A 17,007-nucleotide genomic window follows, 5' to 3' on the forward strand; every position below is an offset into this window, starting at 1 on the left:
GGAAGTTTCCCAGGTGTCCTGAGCAGGGGCAGGATAGCAGGGGCCTGGTATGTTCATCAGAGTGGGCAACTGTATGGAGCAGCATGGAGCTGGGCTGTGCTTTGGCCCCTCTCTAGGTGAGGTATTCTCAGCCTGGGTGAGCTGACTCACAGACATCTGGCTGTGACCTTGTGGTGAGGGCCCTGGCACAGGTGTGTAAATGGGTGCCCATCTCAGACCTAGGTAGGTTTTAGGTGGCGTGGTGGAAGAGCTTGGGAACTTGCTGGAGACAAGAATGAAGAGTTGGTGGGGCAAGATGAGGAGGTGGTCAGATGTGCACTTGGGGAAGACAGTCAAGGGAAGACCTAGAGCTGGTGGTGGGGTGTCAGTGGTACACATGAGGAAGAGCATGGAGAGGCTTCCAGCGGAGGGCCTGCTTGGGTGGGCACAGGGGCTGATTTGCCTGGTGTTGTCCTGATGGGTGGCTGGTATCTCTGTAAGTTCTCCCCACCCACACTTCCTCACCCCATGGGATGGAAGTCTCTTGTCTGGGCTTTGCCAACTGCAGTTTCTCTCTCTTTGTGAGGAGGCTCACAGGATGGTCTCGGGAAGTTACTCAGGGGCAAGCAAGGATGGAGGGCGACATCTCCGTTGCCCAATTCCAGGCAGCAGGTGGTGGAATAAGCCTTTGGTTCTGTCTTCCTCCCTTGCCTGTGTGGTGTGGAGTTCAACTGTGTGGGCAGCAGTAGCCTGGGCAAGTTCTCCTATCTGCCATGACCACCCTGAGTTTCCATCTGAGAGGTGGATGAGAGGGAGGAGGAGAGTGTGGAAGGCACAGGCCAGGCAGTGACCACAAACATGTCTAGGCAGCTCCTTGAGTTTGGGCCCTGCTGTGTGATCAGGCAGGGAGCAGTTGCCACTCCACATAAGGGCCCTGGAATTCTGGGCTGAAGGGGCCTTGGAGGACATCTGGACAAAATGCCCTCTTGGGATGGGACAAGCATCTGCTTCCACACCCCCAGGGACAGGGAACTCACTTTCTGAGGCCAACTCCCATCTGCTCACAGTAGGAGGCCCTGTGGCTTCTCCTACCCAACCCACATTGGGTCAGATAAAGCACCAAATGCCAGAAAGAACCCCAGCCATGGGGCTTGGAGCTTGTCCATTCTGCCTTCTGAAAAGGGCATGTGTGCCTGTCATCAGCCTCCTGTTGGTGAAACCAGGCATGTTCTGAAGGGGTGTGTGGGGGTGCAGGTCTATGAGCTGAGGCTGAACCACTCTCCACGGGCTCACTCTGGGTGGCCTCTGTGTCTCCCTTTGTGATCAGGGTGGGCCAGCTTGCCTGGGTGGATTTCTATTCCATAGTCCTAGGTCACTCTCCTGGTCTGGGTGATACCTGCTCTGGCAGGGTGGCCCCAGTACCAGTTACTAGCCCCAAGGCTATTCTAGCAAGTCCCACTTTTGGTGGGGGTGAGGGGACAGGGTCTCCTGTTGCCCAGGCTGGAATGCAGTGATGTGAACATAGCTTAGTGTAGCCTCAACCCCCCTGGGCCCAAGCAATCCTCCCACCTCAACTTGGTGAGTAGCTGGGATTACAGGCACATGCCTCCACGGGGTCTCACTATGTTTCCCAGGCTAGTCTTGAACTCCTGGGCTCAAACAGTCCTCCCACCTTGACCTCCCAAAGTGCTGGGATTGCAGACACGAGCCACTGTGCCTAGCCAAGTCCCACTTCTGACGCCAATTCTACAGAACAACACACTCACTGTTTTTCTCCTATTATACTCTCATAGCACAGAACACTCTGTGACCAGATGTGTGGGGGCCATACACTAAGCGATTCTCTAGCAGACAGCAACTGGCTGTCTACACTTCAATTCTGATACTTTCTACTTGGAGTGAGAGTCAGATTTCATAGATTAAGGGCTCAGTCCCACAAGACTGCCCCACTTCAGATGCCAGTGGGAAGTCCCACGCCACCCACACTTCTGACTAAACAGCTATGAAATGGGGTTCCCACTTCTCCTCCTTGAGTTTGATTAACTTGCTAAGACGGCTCCCAGAATTCATAGAAACACTTGTATTAAGCAGCTATTATAAAGGATACAGCTCAGGAATAGCCATGTGGAAAAGATTTAAAGGGCAAAGGATGGGGGTGGGGGTGGGCATAGACCTTCCATGTCTTTTCTGGGTGTGCCATGCTCCTAGCACCTCTGTATCTTCATCAACCTGGGAACTCATCAAATCTCATTCAAGAGCTTTTATAGAGCATAATCTCTGTTCCCCTCTCCCTTTCCTAGAGGTGGGAGGGTAGGAAAGTTCCAACCCTCTAAACACTTGGCCTTTCTAGAGGTCCATTCTGATGTTGTCCAGGACCCCTACCTGAGCCACCTCATTAGCATAAACTCAGGTGTAGTCAAAGGAGTACATTATGAACACTCGGGAACTTCTGAGGGCTTTAGGAGCAGAGACACAATCTATTCTTGTGCCACACCCCCACACCAGTGAACCCTAAAGTGGCCCGGTCCTGTGGATTCCCAGGTGTCCCAGCCTTGCCCTCCTTCTTACCCTCTTGTGCAGAGGCAGCACCGTGCCTGGTACGTGGCTTGCAGAATGTGGATGTCTTCGCGGGGGAGGTGGCCACGTTCTCCTGTGAGGTGTCTCACGCGGGTGGGCCGGAGGCCCGCTGGTGGCTGGATGGGACCCTGCTACAGGATGGCCCCCAGAGTGCCATCACTGTGCGAGACGGGATATTTCACTCCCTCACGCTCTCAGGCCTGGGGGTGGCCGACTCCGGCACTGTCACCTTCCGCGCAGGGCCCCTGGTCTCCACGGCTAAGTTGTTGATGAAAGGTATTGGCCGATGGCAACCCCTGCCATGCTGGCACTTTTGTATGCTTCCTGCGGGCTCCTGGGATTAGGGATTGGCCCCCAGGGCCACAGAGTAGGCACCACTCTATGCATGCTGTCTGCCTACAGTGGCATAGGTGGGCATGGAGGCTGGATGAGAAGTCTGGGCTTAGGGAGCGGTGTAGCTGGACACCAACCCATGCCCTACTGGCTATCACCTTGCTGGCCGCACGTGCCGAGCCATGAAACCCAGTCCCTTGTGTAGCCAAAAGCAGCCCCTGCCGAGTCTACCCCTGCTGTCACCTGCTTCCTCCGCTGTGGGCTTAGGCTGGATTTATGCCCTTCTGGGAAAGAGCTGGCCATATGGGAGTCCCCTCCCAGTGACTTACATGGTGGCTTTGCCCCCTGTGTGTCCGCAAAGAAAATGTGGAAGGTTCACCTGGGTCCCGGGGCAAACAACCATTTGTGGAGCAGGATTTGTACCGTGGAGATGGGACAGAGACCCCAAGAAAGATGGCAGAGTCCTTGCAGAAGGGGCGAGCTGGGCTGGGGCTCTGGCTCCTGAGCCAGGGCCAGAGGGCATGGGGTGGGGGGACTTTGGAGGGTTTGTGTCCCTGTTGGGGCAGTGTGCCCAGGGCCAGAGGGAGGTAGAGGCAAAGGGGACCAGGAGGGGCCCCCCTGGAAAGATACCAAGCCCGACAGTGCTGTCTCCCATGGGTGGGGGTGAGGTGTGTCTGCAGTGGATAGCCCTGGGCTGTTGTGGTGGGCCCCCTTCCCTGGGCTGTATGCCAGGCGGTCACTGCTCTGCCATTTCCTGCCACAGCTCTGCGCTTGCTGCCGCTGAAGCCTCTAATGCTGACAGCAGAGGGTGGGATGGCTGCGGTGGCTCAGCTCCAGGGACTGATATGTGTCCGGCATGTTGGCCGACAGATCCCGTGGTGGAGGTGGTCAGTGCCATGCAGGATTTGGCTGTGGAGGAGGGTAGCTCGGCTGAGCTCCTCTGCCAGTACTCACGGCCCGTGCAGGCCACATGGAAGATGGACGAGCGGGAGGTGCGCACGGATGGGCACCGTGTCATCATAGAGCAGGACTGGAACGTGGCCAGGCTGACCTTCAGGCCGGCCTTGCCCTGTGACAGTGGCATCTATTCTTGTGAGGCTGCAGGCACCCGTGTAGTGGCCCTGCTGCAAGTGCAAGGTGAGGCCGCCTGGTGGGCAGCCCCAGGCCCGGGGCAGCTTTGGCACAGCTTTGGCTGTGCAGTGATAGTGGAATGGCAGGCAGTGTCTGGTGGCGCTGGGACACAGGTGGCTCGGACAGGTGGGAACAGGCCACATAGGTGGCAAGCTCGCTGCACCAGGAGCTGAGCTGTGGGTAGGCAGGGCATGCACAGCTGCTGCACTTGTGGCTTCCATGAAGAATGTGTGGCCAAATTCGAGACTCCTACACGTGAACCCACAAGAGAATTAGAAAGGGAGGGGAGAGCGGAGGGCAGTGGATTAGGGAGGAGGTCTCTGGTTGTTGTGAGTCTGAGCATGGCATCCTAGGGGCTAGGCAGCAGGTCTAGTAGCTCTTTTTGGGTGTGCAGAGAAAGGGGGATGTTTCCAGACACTGAAGCTGCAGTGGGGCCATGGCAGGTAAAGCATGGCTCTGAGCCTCATGGCTGTGTTTAAGCCCAGTTTTGCGGTTGGCGAGTTTCTAGTCTTGTGAATACCTGTGAGGTTTCTCACCTGTGAGGTCAGGAACCCAGTGCCAAAGTGGGCAGGGCATGGTGGGGGGGGCCTGGGTGACTACAGAGGCAGGCATGGTGGCTCCACCCTGGACACTGAGTGCCCCCCTCCACATAGCTTCTGGGGAGGGGGCATTTTGTTTGACTTTTTGTAGTTTTCAGGACACTCCCAAGGGATGTGGGGATCCTGGAAAAGCAGGCATGGTCTGAGCCTCCCTCTTCCGGCAGCCAAGAACACGGTGGTGCGGGGGCTGGAGAACGTGGAGGCGCTGGAGGGCGGCGAGGCGCTGTTCGAGTGCCAGCTGTCCCAGCCTGAGGTGGCTGCCCACACCTGGCTGCTGGACGACGAACCCGTGCGCACCTCGGAGAACGCCGAGGTGGTCTACTTCGAGAACGGCCTGCGCCACCTGCTGCTGCTCAAAAACTTGCGGCTGCAAGACAGCTGCCGGGTGACCTTCCTGGCTGGGGATATGGTGACCTCCGCGTTCCTCACGGTCCGAGGTGACTGCGCTGTGCCAGTGCGGGGCGGGGCAGATCCCACTAGAGGCTGCGGGGGGCGGGGGGGATGCGGGCGGGGTGGCAGAGGGGGCGGGGCTGGGGGGCTGCGGCTGCAGAGGGGACATCAGTCTCCAAGACCCTCCTGCAGGAGGCTGGGCCGCCCGCGCTGCAGAGGCGCTGAGGCCCTGGTGCTGCTGGCAGGGCCGGGGAAGGGAGCCGCACAAGGGGCAGGGTTAGCCAGGGGCCGGCCCCTCCCACCTGAGGCTGGGAGCCACCCGCTCTGCAGTGGGTAGAAGCCCCGGGGCCCGAGGCTCAGGAGGGGTGCACGGTGTGTTCACCGTGCGCGGAGAACAGAGGCTCTCCGGAGCCAGGAGGGGGACGTGTTAGTCTCTGGGACCCACAGGAGGCTGGGTTGAAGGCAGCCATGACTGGGGGCCAGATGAGAGGTGTCTCCCGCGAGAGGCTGGGCTGACTTTGGGAGAAGGATTTGCTGGGGCCGCAAGTGGGGAGCTTCGGTCTCCCAGACCCCTCCCACCCACGCAGGTGGGATGAAGTGAGGGTCTGAAGTCCAGGCCCTGCTCCGGCCCTTGCCCTTACACCCCTTCCTCGGGCACACCCACAGGCTGGCGCCTGGAGATCCTGGAGCCGCTGAAAAATGCGGCGGTCCCGGCCGGCGCGCAGGCCCTCTTCACCTGCACGCTCAGCGAGGTGGTGCCCGTCGGAGAGGCGTCTTGGTACATCAATGGTGCGGCGGTGCAGCCGGATGACGCCGACTGGACTGTCACCGCCGACGGCAGTCACCACGCCCTACTGCTGCGCAGCGCCCAGCTCCTCCACGCCGGGGAGGTCACCTTCGCTTGCCGCGACGCCGTGTCTTCTGCGCAACTCACCGTCCTGGGTGGGTGGTGGGCGGACTCCCTTCTCCCTCCCCTGCAGGTCGGGTCTGGGGCCCGCCCGGCTTCCAGAGCTTGCGGGTCCCTAGGTGACCATCCCGGGCTGGATTCTGCAGTATCTGCCCACTGCAGAGCCTGGGGTTGACTGCCTGCAGATGTGGGCCTGACCGTGGGAGTCTGGGAGGCTGCCCTTGGCCAGGCATAACAATGCATGAGTCTACCACCTTGTGGGTTCATAAGGCCAAAGTCCCCTCATTCTGCTCCACCTCCCCCTCAGCTCCCTCAACTCCTAATGCAGATCTGAGCCCAGCTCTGGGGAGACAGGAGGTGCAGAGACTGCCAGGGGCTCTCTACACTGGGTGGGCTCTGGGCACATATAGTCTCCATGTGACACGCAAGTGCGCCACCACGGGGCCTGGACAGCATCCCTCACTCCCTGAGATGGGCTGGGCCACTGGGTACAGCAGCACGCTGCCTTCGGGTGCAGCCACACCACCTGCAGCCAGTAGCAGAGCCCAGTGGCTTCCAGAGGGGCTGTTAGTGCCCACAGGGAGCCACCCCCCTGACTGGTTCCCCTTTTCCCCAGGCCTCCCTGACCCCCCAGAGGATGCTGAAGTGGTGGCTCGCAGCAGCCACACTGTGACACTGTCTTGGGCAGCTCCCATGAGTGATGGAGGCGGTGGTCTCTGTGGCTACCGCGTGGAAGTGAAGGAGGGGGCCACGGGCCAGTGGCAGCTGTGCCATGAGCTGGTGCCTGGACCCGAGTGTGTGGTGGATGGCCTGGCCCCCGGGGAGACCTACCGCTTCCGTGTGGCAGCTGTGGGCCCAGTGGGTGCTGGGGAACCGGTTCACCTGCCCCAGACTGTGCGGCTTGGTGAGTTGCTTCACTGGGGCCTGGGGAGTTCACAGCCCCCACAAGCTGGAGGAGGGAGGGGTCCCCAGGGGTGGGGCCTGCACCCTGGGTGCATCTTTGCTGATGGAGCCTGTCTTCTGTCCGTGAATGCTGTTCCCCAGCAGAGCCATCGAAGCCTGTGCCTCCCCAGCCCTCTGCCCCTGAGAGCCGGCAGGTGGCAGCTGGTGAGGATGTCTGTCTGGAGCTTGAGGTGGCAGCTGAGGCTGGCGAGGTGATCTGGCACAAGGGCACGGAGCGCATCCAGCCCAGTGGGCGGTTCGAGGTGGTCTCCCAGGGTCGGCGACAGATGCTGGTGATCAGGGGCTTCACGGCAGAAGACCAGGGCGAGTACCACTGTGGCCCAGCCCAGGGCTCCGCCTGCCCCACGGCTGCCACCTTCCAGGGTGTGTCATCCCTGTCCTTCCAGGTTCCAGGGTGGGGGGCTTTGGTGTGGGGGTGCAGCCTGGCCTTCCTCTCACAGGCTCTCTTAGGGAAGGGCTGAGGGTCCTTTTGAGGATCCCATCACATAGGAGAGACTGAGGCTGCAGAGGGAGATGTGGTAAACCCCATGTTGCAGAGTCTTGATGGCCTAGGCCAGCCTGCCTGTCCCTGAGCAGGTCCTGGGTGGTGCAGCCCTTGGTTCTCCTATTCTGGTCCCTTTAAGCTTCTGGGCCCCTGCACACAGACATCCCCTGTACTCTGAACCCCCTGAAAACCTCAGTGCTCCGAGCCCTCCCACACTCTGAGGCCTGTCCCCTGAACTCTGAGCCTGATCCTCCCTGCATGGCAGCCAGCACCCCCATGAGTCTAGGCACTCTATCCCAGAAGCAGGACCAGAAGGGCTCAAATCAGCCCAATTTGCTTTTGCAGAGTCCTTTCCTGTTCCGGTCATCACATGCCCTGTGCAGGGAGGTAGACTGTGGCCTCACTCAAAGTCGGTGAGCCAAGGCTCAGGGGCTCTGAGACTTGCAAAGATTGTGCCATCTGAAGTAGCTAGTGCCAGGTGGGGGTAGAGGCCTAGCAAGGCCACAGCCCAGCTACATACTGATAAGCAACTGAGGTCTGGGCTGATGGCTCTGAACTAGCCCACTGACCAGTCTTTTGCCTTCCTCAGTGGCACTGAGCCCAGCCTCTGTGGATGAGGCCCCTCCTCAGCCCAGCCTGCCCCTTGAGGCAGCCCAGGAGGGCGACCTGCACCAACTGTGGGAGGCCCTGGCTCGGAAACGTCGCATGAGCCGTGAGCCCACGCTAGACTCCATTAGCGAGCTGCCTGAGGAGGATGGCCGCTCACAGCACCTGCCACAGGAGGCAGAGGAGGTGGCACCTGATCTCTCTGAAGGCTACTCCACGGCTGATGAGCTGGCACGCACTGGAGAGGCTGACCTCTCACACACCAGCTCTGATGATGAGTCCCGGGCAGGCACCCCTTCCCTGGTCACCTACCTCAAGAAGGCTGGGAGGCAAGGCACTTCACCACTGGCCAGCAAGGTGAGCCCCCCCAACTTGGCCTGCAAGGAGAGGTCTGAGACCTTCACCATCCATCCGTCCATCCATCCATCCACCCACTATTCATCCATTCGCCATTCATCCACCCATCTGTGCATCTACTCATCTATCCATCTTTTCTTCCATTCATCCACTCATGTGCCATTCATCCATCTTTCCTTCCTTCCTTCCATGCATCCATTCATCCATCTTTCCTTCCTTCCTTCCATGCATCCATTCATCCATCTTTCCTTCCTTCCTTCCATGTATCCATCCATGCATCTTTCTCTCCATCCATTCATCCATACACCATTCATCTATCTCTCCATCCATGCATCCATCCACCATTCATCCACCCATCCATGCATCCATCCATCCACCATTCATCCATCCATGCATGCATTTTTCTATCCATCATTCATCCAACCATCCACTATTCATCTATCCATCCATTCATGCACCCATCCACCATTCATCCACCCATCCATGCATCCATCCATCCACCATTCATCCATCCATCCATACATGCATCCATCCACCATTCATCCATTCATTCATGCATACATTCATCCATACACCATTCATCCACCCATCTATGCATCCATCCACCATTCATCCATTCATTCATGCATCCATCCATCTAAACCACTCATCCACCCATCTGTGCATCCATCGATCCATCCATCCTTCCTTCCATCCACCCATCCACCATTCATCCATCTATGCATCCATCCATCCATGCATCCACCCATCCTTTCATTCATCCAGCTGCCATCCATCTATTCAATCCAACTGCCATCCATCTATTCAGGCATCCGTTTTTCCGTCCTTCCATCCTTCTACCTAATCCATCCATTCATACATCTGTCTTTCCTTACTTTCATCTGTTTATGCATCATCCATCTACCATCCATCCATCCATTCATCCATCCTTCCATCCATCCATACACGATCCATCCATCAATGCATGCATTTATTCTCTTCTGTCTGTCCAAAATCCGTCCTTCAGTCCATGCATCTGTCTATTCTTCCTTCTATCCATCCATCCATGTATCCATTCTTCCTTTCATTCATTCATCCATTCATGCATTCATTCTTTCTTTCATCCACCCATCTATTTGTGTGTCCATCTTTCTTTCCTTTCATCTATTCCTTCATTTGCCATCTATTCATATGTTCATCTTTCTTTCCTTTGTTCCATCTATTCATCCACCATCTATCCATCCATGCACACATTCTTCCTTCCATCTAGTCATGCATTCACCCATCTGCCATCTATATACTCATCCGTCTATCATCTGTTCACCATCTTACCATCTGTCCATTCATCATCTTTCCATAATCCTTCCATCTATGCATGTATCCATTCATCCATCTACCATCCTTCCATTTGTCCATCCATGTATACTTCCATCCTTCCTTCTTTTCATCTATTCACCCATTCTCCTATCTGATATGCACCCATCTACCCACTATCCATTCATGTAGCTACTCACTATCCTGTTATTCATCCATCCATCTACCATCCACCCACCATCCTTCCATTCCATTCCATTCCATTCCATTCATCCATCCATCTACTATCCATCTGCCACTCCTGCACCTGTTCACCTTCTTTTGTCTGTCACAAATGTTCACATTCATTTGTCTGTCAGCCTGTTTACCCACCTATACAGCCATACAACTCCATCCATCTGCTGTTTATCATCCATGCACCTACTCTTTCACCCATCCATCCACCATTTGTCCATAATCTATTCCTGTACTTGTTCACCTGTTTGTCTGTTTGTCTGTCAGCCTGTTTACCCACTCATCTACCCATACTACCATCTGTGTAACCATTCACTCATCCATCAGCTACCCACCCACCCATCCATCTATCCATCCATCCATACACCTGTTTTCCCATTCAACCATCCATTAATCAATGTATCTCTCCATCCACCCTGCATCCATCCATTCATATACACATCTGACCATTAAAACTTTTGCCTGAAGAGTTGGAACTGGTCTCTTCATGGTGTTCTTCACAACCCTGTTCATCGTGGTCTGAGTGATTGTGTAAAGTGATTTCCAGGAAGTGGGCTTGCTTTATGGAAGGTGCTGTCAGACATTTAGGTCAAATTGAAGCTAGTGTTGGTCCAATCGGTAGGAGGAAAAAGGGCATACTGGAGCAAGACCTGGAGCTGCCCCTGCCATGCATTCCACACCAGTCGTGCCCTGTTCCTGGCCTCAGATTCCCTATCTCACCATGACGTCAGGCTCTGTGCCCACAGGTTGGGGCCCCAGCAGCCCCCTCTGTGAAGCCACAGCAGCAGCAGGAGCCGCTGGCTGCTGTGCGCCCACCGCTGGGAGACCTGAGCACCAAAGACCTGGTGTCCATTGATCCCTCAATGGACAAGGCAGCTGTGAAGATCCAGGCCGCCTTTAAGGGCTACAAGGTCCGGAAGGAGATGAAGCAGCAGGAAGGGCCTATGTTCTCCCATGCATTTGGGGACACTGAGGCACAGGTAGGGGATGCCCTGCGGCTGGAGTGTGTTGTGGCCAGCAAGGCAGATGTGCAAGCCTGCTGGCTGAAGGATGGTGTGGAGCTGACCGATGGGCGGCACCATCACATCGACCAGCTTGGGGATGGCACCTGTTCTCTGCTGATCACTGGCCTGGACCATGCTGATGCTGGCCACTACACCTGTCAGGTGAGCAACAAGTTTGGCCAGGTGGCCCACAGTGCCTGCGTGGTGGTCAGTGGGACAGAGAGTGAGGCCGAGAGCTCCTCTGGGGGTGAGCTGGACGATGCCTTCCGCCGGGCTGCCCGGCGGCTGCACCGGCTCTTCCGCACCAAAAGCCCGGCTGAGGTTTCAGACGAGGAGCTCTTCCTGAGTGCAGATGAGGGCCCTGCAGAGCCAGAGGAGCCCGCGGACTGGCAGACATACCGTGAAGATGAGCATTTCATTTGCATCCGTTTTGAGGCACTCACTGAGGCCCGCCAGGCGGTAACTCGCTTCCAGGAGATGTTTGCCACACTGGGCATCGGGGTGGAGATCAACCTGGTGGAGGAGGGGCCTCGGAGGGTAGAGATGCGCATCAGCAAAGAGGCCCCTGCCCCTGTGGTGCCTCCAGAGCCATTGCCCAGCCTACTGACTTCTGATGCTGGTGAGTCTGCACACAGCCTCGGTCTGGGGTCACGAACCAGGGTGCAGAGGCAGGGAGAGGCAGGGGATAAGGATCCAGAGTCTGCTGCAAGCTTAAGGGGTTACCCGTGCCCACCATTGGGTTCTTTGTAGGTGCAGCCCACTGAGGTGTGAAAAGCCCTGACTTTGAAGTTAAATAGAGCTGAATTTGAACTCCAACCCTGTCTCTTACTAACTATGTGCTTTGGGGGAAGCTGCTTAGCATCTTTGTACCTCATCTTTCACATCTGTGAAATGAGAATGGGAATGCAGTTCTACCTTGGTATACACAGAGGATGGATTTTAGAACCCTTATGTGTACCCAAATCCACACATACTCAAGTCCCCAAATCAGCCCTGCAGAACCTATATATATGAAAAGTCAGCCCTCCCTATACAGGGTTTTGCATTCCACAGATGCTGTATTTTTTTATCCAGTTTGGTTGAAAAATATCCACACATAAGTGGACCCATGCAGTTCAAATGCATGTTGTTCAAAGGTCATTTGTATTCACTCTCTAGAATTTTTTAAAAATGAGACTCTGAGGCCGGGCGTGGTGGCTCAAGCCTGTAATCCCAGCACTTTGGGAGGCTGAGACGGGTGGATCACGAGGTCAGGAGATCGAGACCATCCTGGCTAACACGGTGAAACACCGTCTCAACTAAAAAATACAAAAAACTAGCCAGGCGAGGTGGCGGGCGCCTGTAGTCCCAGCTACTCGGGAGGCTGAGGCAGGAGAATGGCGTGAACCTGGGAGGCGGAGCTTGCAGTGAGCTGAGATCCGGCCACTGCACTCCAGCCTGGGCGACAGAGCCAGACTCCGTCTCAAAAAAAAAAAAAAAAAATGAGACTCTGAAACCTGTATAAAATGCTGCACTCCTCATGGTCCAGTCTGCTACCGTTTCCCATTCCAGCATCTAGGAGTAATTCAAAAGCCATTTCCTTATTTACTTGTATCTCTCTAGGAATGTTAGAGAGGGTATGATGAATGACCCACAGTGTTATTTCTTGAAACTTCTCTCCAATTTTGAGCCTCTGTCTTGCTTCAAATCCCTCACCTGCTCCTCCTGGACTTACAGGCCACACAGTCTTTATCTTTGCTTTACCTCCCTTTCCTCCCTGTTTCCAGCCCTTTATCGCTTTTGCCTCAGAGCAGCCTGCGAACCAAGCTGGCAAACAGAATTCTTAGAGAACAAGAAAGAGAGAGAACCTTAGCAGGCAAAGATACCATTCTGTTTAGCTGTCAGGGTCTATGAACGCTCCCATATGAATGATTGCTCTGTACATCATATTTGTCAAACCATTCATCTGGTGGCAACTTGCATGTATGTGGCAGGCAGACGTGATCATTGTTCCCTGGGGCTAAATCACCCATCTATCCCAGCCCCAGTGTTCCTGACCGAGTTGCAGAACCAAGAAGTACAGGATGGGTATCCTGTGAGCTTTGACTGCGTGGTGAGAGGTCAGCCCATGCCCTGTGTGCGCTGGTTCAAGGATGGGAAGTTGTTGGAGGAGGATGACCACTACATGATTAATGAAGACCAACAGGGTGGCCATCAGCTCATCATCACAGCCGTGGTGCCAGCAGACATGGGTGTCTACCGCTGCCTGGCCGAGAACAGCATGGGTGTCTCCTCCACCAAGGCTGAGCTCCGTGTGGACTGTGAGTACTGCGTCTGGTTTGGTGTCTCCAGGGTGGGTGGTGTAGGGGCTCCTGAGTTGGTCTTGAGGATGATTCAGAGAGCATTCGTCTCAGGCCAGGCAGGATTTGGGGCCTCAGAGTCTTGTGGCTGATGGAAAGCTCTCTGGGAGCTAGGGCCAAGACAGGCCCCCAGTCTGGAGCCCCTTGGGGTAAGGGATTGAGGGATCTCATCTCTGGGAGAGGCATCCTGGCTGGAACAGAGGCCCAGGAGGGTTTGGAAGTGGACCTCATGGAGTAAGGTGAGGGGGTCAAGAAGGGTGAGTCCAGCCTACCCCAACCACTCCCTTGAGGTCCCTTTTGAAGGCTGTCAGATGGCTTGATCAGGAAGCCTCTCAGGAGAAGCTCAGGGGCATGGTGAATGGTTCATGGCACTGTGACTGGAGGGCAGTGGTATAATCATAGCTCACTGTAACCTCAAACTCCTGGCCTCAAGTGATCCTCCTGCCTCAACAAAGGTTTTAAATTTTAATAAAGTACAATTTATCTACTTGTTCTTTGGTTGCTTGTGCTTTAGTTGTCATTTCTAAGAAATTATTGCCTAATCCAAGGTTATAAAGAGTTAAACACCTGTGCCTATAGTAACTCATGTATTTAGGTCTTTGGTCCATTTTGAGGTTTTTTTGTTTTGTTTTTTTGTTTGTTTTTTTTTGTATATGATACGAAGTAAGGGCCCAAGTTTGTTCTTTTAATGTGGATACCCAGTTGTCTCAGCACCATTTGTTGAAAAGACTATTTCCCCATTGAATTGTCTTGGAATTCTTGTCAAAATTTGATTTTCTCTAAATGTGTGGGTTTATTTATGGACTCTAAATTCTGTTTCATTCATCTAAATGTCTTTCATTATGCCAGCACTACACTATCCTGATTACAGTAGCTCTGTAGTGGGTTTTGAAATTGGGAGGGTAAGTCCTCCAACTTCCTTCTTTTTCAAGATCGTTTTGCCTATTCTGGGTGCCTTGCATTTTCATATGAATTTTAGGATCAGCTTATCTCTTTCTTCACAAAAATTCTCTAGGTATTTTTAAAGATTTTTTAAAAAATAACTGGTTATGAGTAATTTGATTATGATGTTCTTTGGTGTACTTTTCTTTTTCTTTTTCTTTTTTTTTTTTGAGGCGGAGTCTTGCTCTGTTGCCCAGGCTGGAGTGCAGTGGCCGGATCTCAGCTCACTGCAAGCTCCGCCTCCCGGGTTCTCGCCATTCTCCTGCCTCAGCCTCCCAAGTAGCTGGGACTACAGGCGCCCGCCACCTCGCCCGGCTAGTTTTTTGTATTTTTAGTAGAGACGGGGTTTCACTGTGTTCGCCAGGATGGTCTCGATCTCCTGACCTTGTGATCCACCCGTCTCGGCCTCCCAAAGTGCTGGGATTACAGGCTTGAGCCACCGCGCCCGGCCTGGTGTACTTTTCCTCATGTTTGTTGAGGCTGGACTTTGTTGACTCTCTTAGAACTGTGGGTTTAGAGTTTTCATTAAGTTTGGAATTTCTGTGACCATTATTGCTTCAAATATTCTTTTCTTCAATTACATATATATTAAGACATATTATTATTATTGCTTCAAATATTCTTTTCTTCATTTACCTGTATATTAAGTTACATGGAGTGTGTACAGTTCACTAATGCTCTTTTCACTTTTAAAAATTCCTGTATCTTTCATTTTGCATAGTTTTTATTCATGCCTTTACGTCCACTGTCTTTTCTTCTGTAATATCCATCCTATGAATCTCATTCATTTTATTATTTGTCTCTATAAGTTCTACCTGAGTTTTTTAAAATATATTCTACATCTCTACTTAACCTTTTGAATGCAGAGAATACAATTTTAATACCTGTTTTCATGTCTCCTCTACCAGTTCTAACATCTGCATCAGTTCTGGGTTGGTTTCAGTTGATTATTTTCTACTTTATGGGTCATCTTTTCCTGTCTCTTGGTATGTCTGGTGATCTTTGATTGAGTGCCTGACATTGTAAACTTTACCCTGTTAGGATATTTTGTATTTCTGCCGATCTTCTTGAGCTTTGTTCTGGGATACAGTGAAGATACTTCGATGCAATTTTATTCTTTGGGGCCTAGCTTTTATGATTTCTTTGTTGGCTCCAGAGCAGTGCTCAGTCTAGGGCTAATTATTTCCCACTGCTGAGGCAAGAACTTTCCTGAGTACTCTACTTAATGCCCTTTGAGTTAGGAATTTTTCTAGTCTGACTGGTAGAACCAGGAGCTATTCCTGGTACTATTTCCCCTAATCCTTTCAGGTGGGTCTTTCCTCACATGAAAATGCTAATCAGTATTCTGCTGAGTCCTTGAGGCAGGTCCTTTCTCTGTACTGCTTTCTTTTCTCCAGTACTTTGTCTGTAAACTCTAGCTGCCTTAGTCTCCCAGGACTCGAGCTCCATCTTCTCATCTCAAGGAGTCTGCTGGGCCCTACCTCAGTTTCCCTTCCCTGAGTCTACAAATTCAAGGCAGGAAATTGGAGCAATCATAGGGCTCATCTTTGTTTCCCATGTTTAAGAAATCGCTTGGCCGGGCGCGGTGGCTCAAGCCTGTAATCCCAGCACTTTGGGAGGCCGAGAAGGGCGGATCACGAGGTCAGGAGATCGAGACCATCCTGGCTAATACGGTGAAACCCTGTCTCTACTTAAAAATACAAAAAACTAGCTGGGCGACAAAGCGGGCGCCTGTAGTCCCAGCTACTCGGGAGGCTGAGGCAGGAGAATGGCGTAAACCCAGGAGGCGGAGCTTGCAGTGAGCTGAGATCCGGCCACTGCACTCCAGCCTGGGTGGCAGAGCAAGACTCCGTCTCAAAAAAAAAAAAAAAAAAAGAAATCGCTGTCCTGGCCTGGTGCACTTTGGCTCATGACTGTAATCCCAGCATTTTGGAAGGCTTAGGCAGGAGGATCACTTGAGCCTAGAAGTTCATGACTAGCCTGGGCAACACAGTGAGACCCTGTCTCTACAAAAAAAAAATACAAAAAAAATTAGCCAGGTGTGGTGCTGTACATCTATAGTCCCAGCTACTTGGGAAGCTAAGGCAAGAGGATCGCTTGAGCCTGGGAGGTTGAGACTGCAGTGAGCTATGAATACACCACTGTACTCCAGCCTGGGTGACAGAGTGAGGCTCTGTCTCGAAAAAAAAAAAAAAAAAAGAAAAGAAAAGAAAAGTAGAGACATAGAATATATTTTATTTATTTATTTTTATCTCTCAAGGTTTATTTTTCAGTTCTTTACTTTTTCCATTAAGTTATTGGGGTACAGGTGGTATTTGGTTACATGAGTAAGTTCTTTAGTGGTGATTGGCGAGATTTTGATGCACCCATCACCTGAGCAGTATACACTGCGCCTTGTTTGTAGTCTTTCATCCCTCGCCCCCACTCCCACACTTCCCCTCAAGTCCCCAAAGTCCATTGTATCATTCTTATGCCTTTGCATCCTCATAGCTTGGCTCCCACATATCAGTGAGAATATATGATGTTTGGTTTTCCATTGCTGAGTTACCTCACTTAGAATGATAGTCTCCAATCTCATCCAAGTCACTGCAAATGCTGTTAATCCATTCCTTTTTCTGGTTGTGTAGTATTCCATCCTATATATATATACCACAGTTACTTTATCCACTCGGTTGGTTCCATGATTTTGCAGTTGTGAATTGTGCTGCTATAAACATGCATATGCAAGTGTCTTTTTGAAATAATGACTTATTTTCCTCTGGGTAGATACCCAGTAGTGGGATTGCTGGAAGAAATGGTAGTTCTACCTTTAGTCCTTTAAGGAATCTCCACACTGTTCCATAGTGGCTGTACTAGTTTACATTCCCAC

General features: G+C 53.0%; 1 protein-coding gene across 49 annotated transcripts in view; it reads left to right on the forward strand.

Moving 5' to 3' along the window:
• The window catches only part of OBSCN (obscurin, cytoskeletal calmodulin and titin-interacting RhoGEF), a 163,184-nt gene that overhangs the window by 94,932 nt on the left and 51,245 nt on the right, over window positions 1–17,007 (forward strand). For 45 of the 49 annotated variants that reach the window (XR_004433938.1, XR_004433939.1, XR_004433940.1 and 42 more), the window contains 9 exons: window positions 2,560–2,832; window positions 3,760–4,026; window positions 4,784–5,056; window positions 5,676–5,951; window positions 6,533–6,820; window positions 6,961–7,242; window positions 7,953–8,326; window positions 10,600–11,476; window positions 12,879–13,157. Coding sequence is in view for 46 of the 49 variants with exons in the window: in XM_033197474.1 (XP_033053365.1) it covers window positions 2,560–2,832; window positions 3,760–4,026; window positions 4,784–5,056; window positions 5,676–5,951; window positions 6,533–6,820; window positions 6,961–7,242; window positions 7,953–8,326; window positions 10,600–11,476; window positions 12,879–13,157 (3,189 nt within the window). In the remaining 3 variants the exon portion in view is untranslated. The remainder of the gene's footprint in view (window positions 1–2,559; window positions 2,833–3,759; window positions 4,027–4,783; window positions 5,057–5,675; window positions 5,952–6,532; window positions 6,821–6,960; window positions 7,243–7,952; window positions 8,327–10,599; window positions 11,477–12,878; window positions 13,158–17,007) is intronic. The other 4 variants (XM_033197494.1, XM_033197497.1, XM_033197515.1 and 1 more) reach the window with 2 other exon arrangements.

The sequence above is a fragment of the Trachypithecus francoisi genome, unplaced genomic scaffold (genome assembly GCF_009764315.1).
Source record: "Trachypithecus francoisi isolate TF-2019V2 unplaced genomic scaffold, Tfra_2.0 Lachesis_group5, whole genome shotgun sequence".
In the NCBI taxonomy this organism is placed as follows: domain Eukaryota; kingdom Metazoa; phylum Chordata; class Mammalia; order Primates; family Cercopithecidae; genus Trachypithecus; species Trachypithecus francoisi.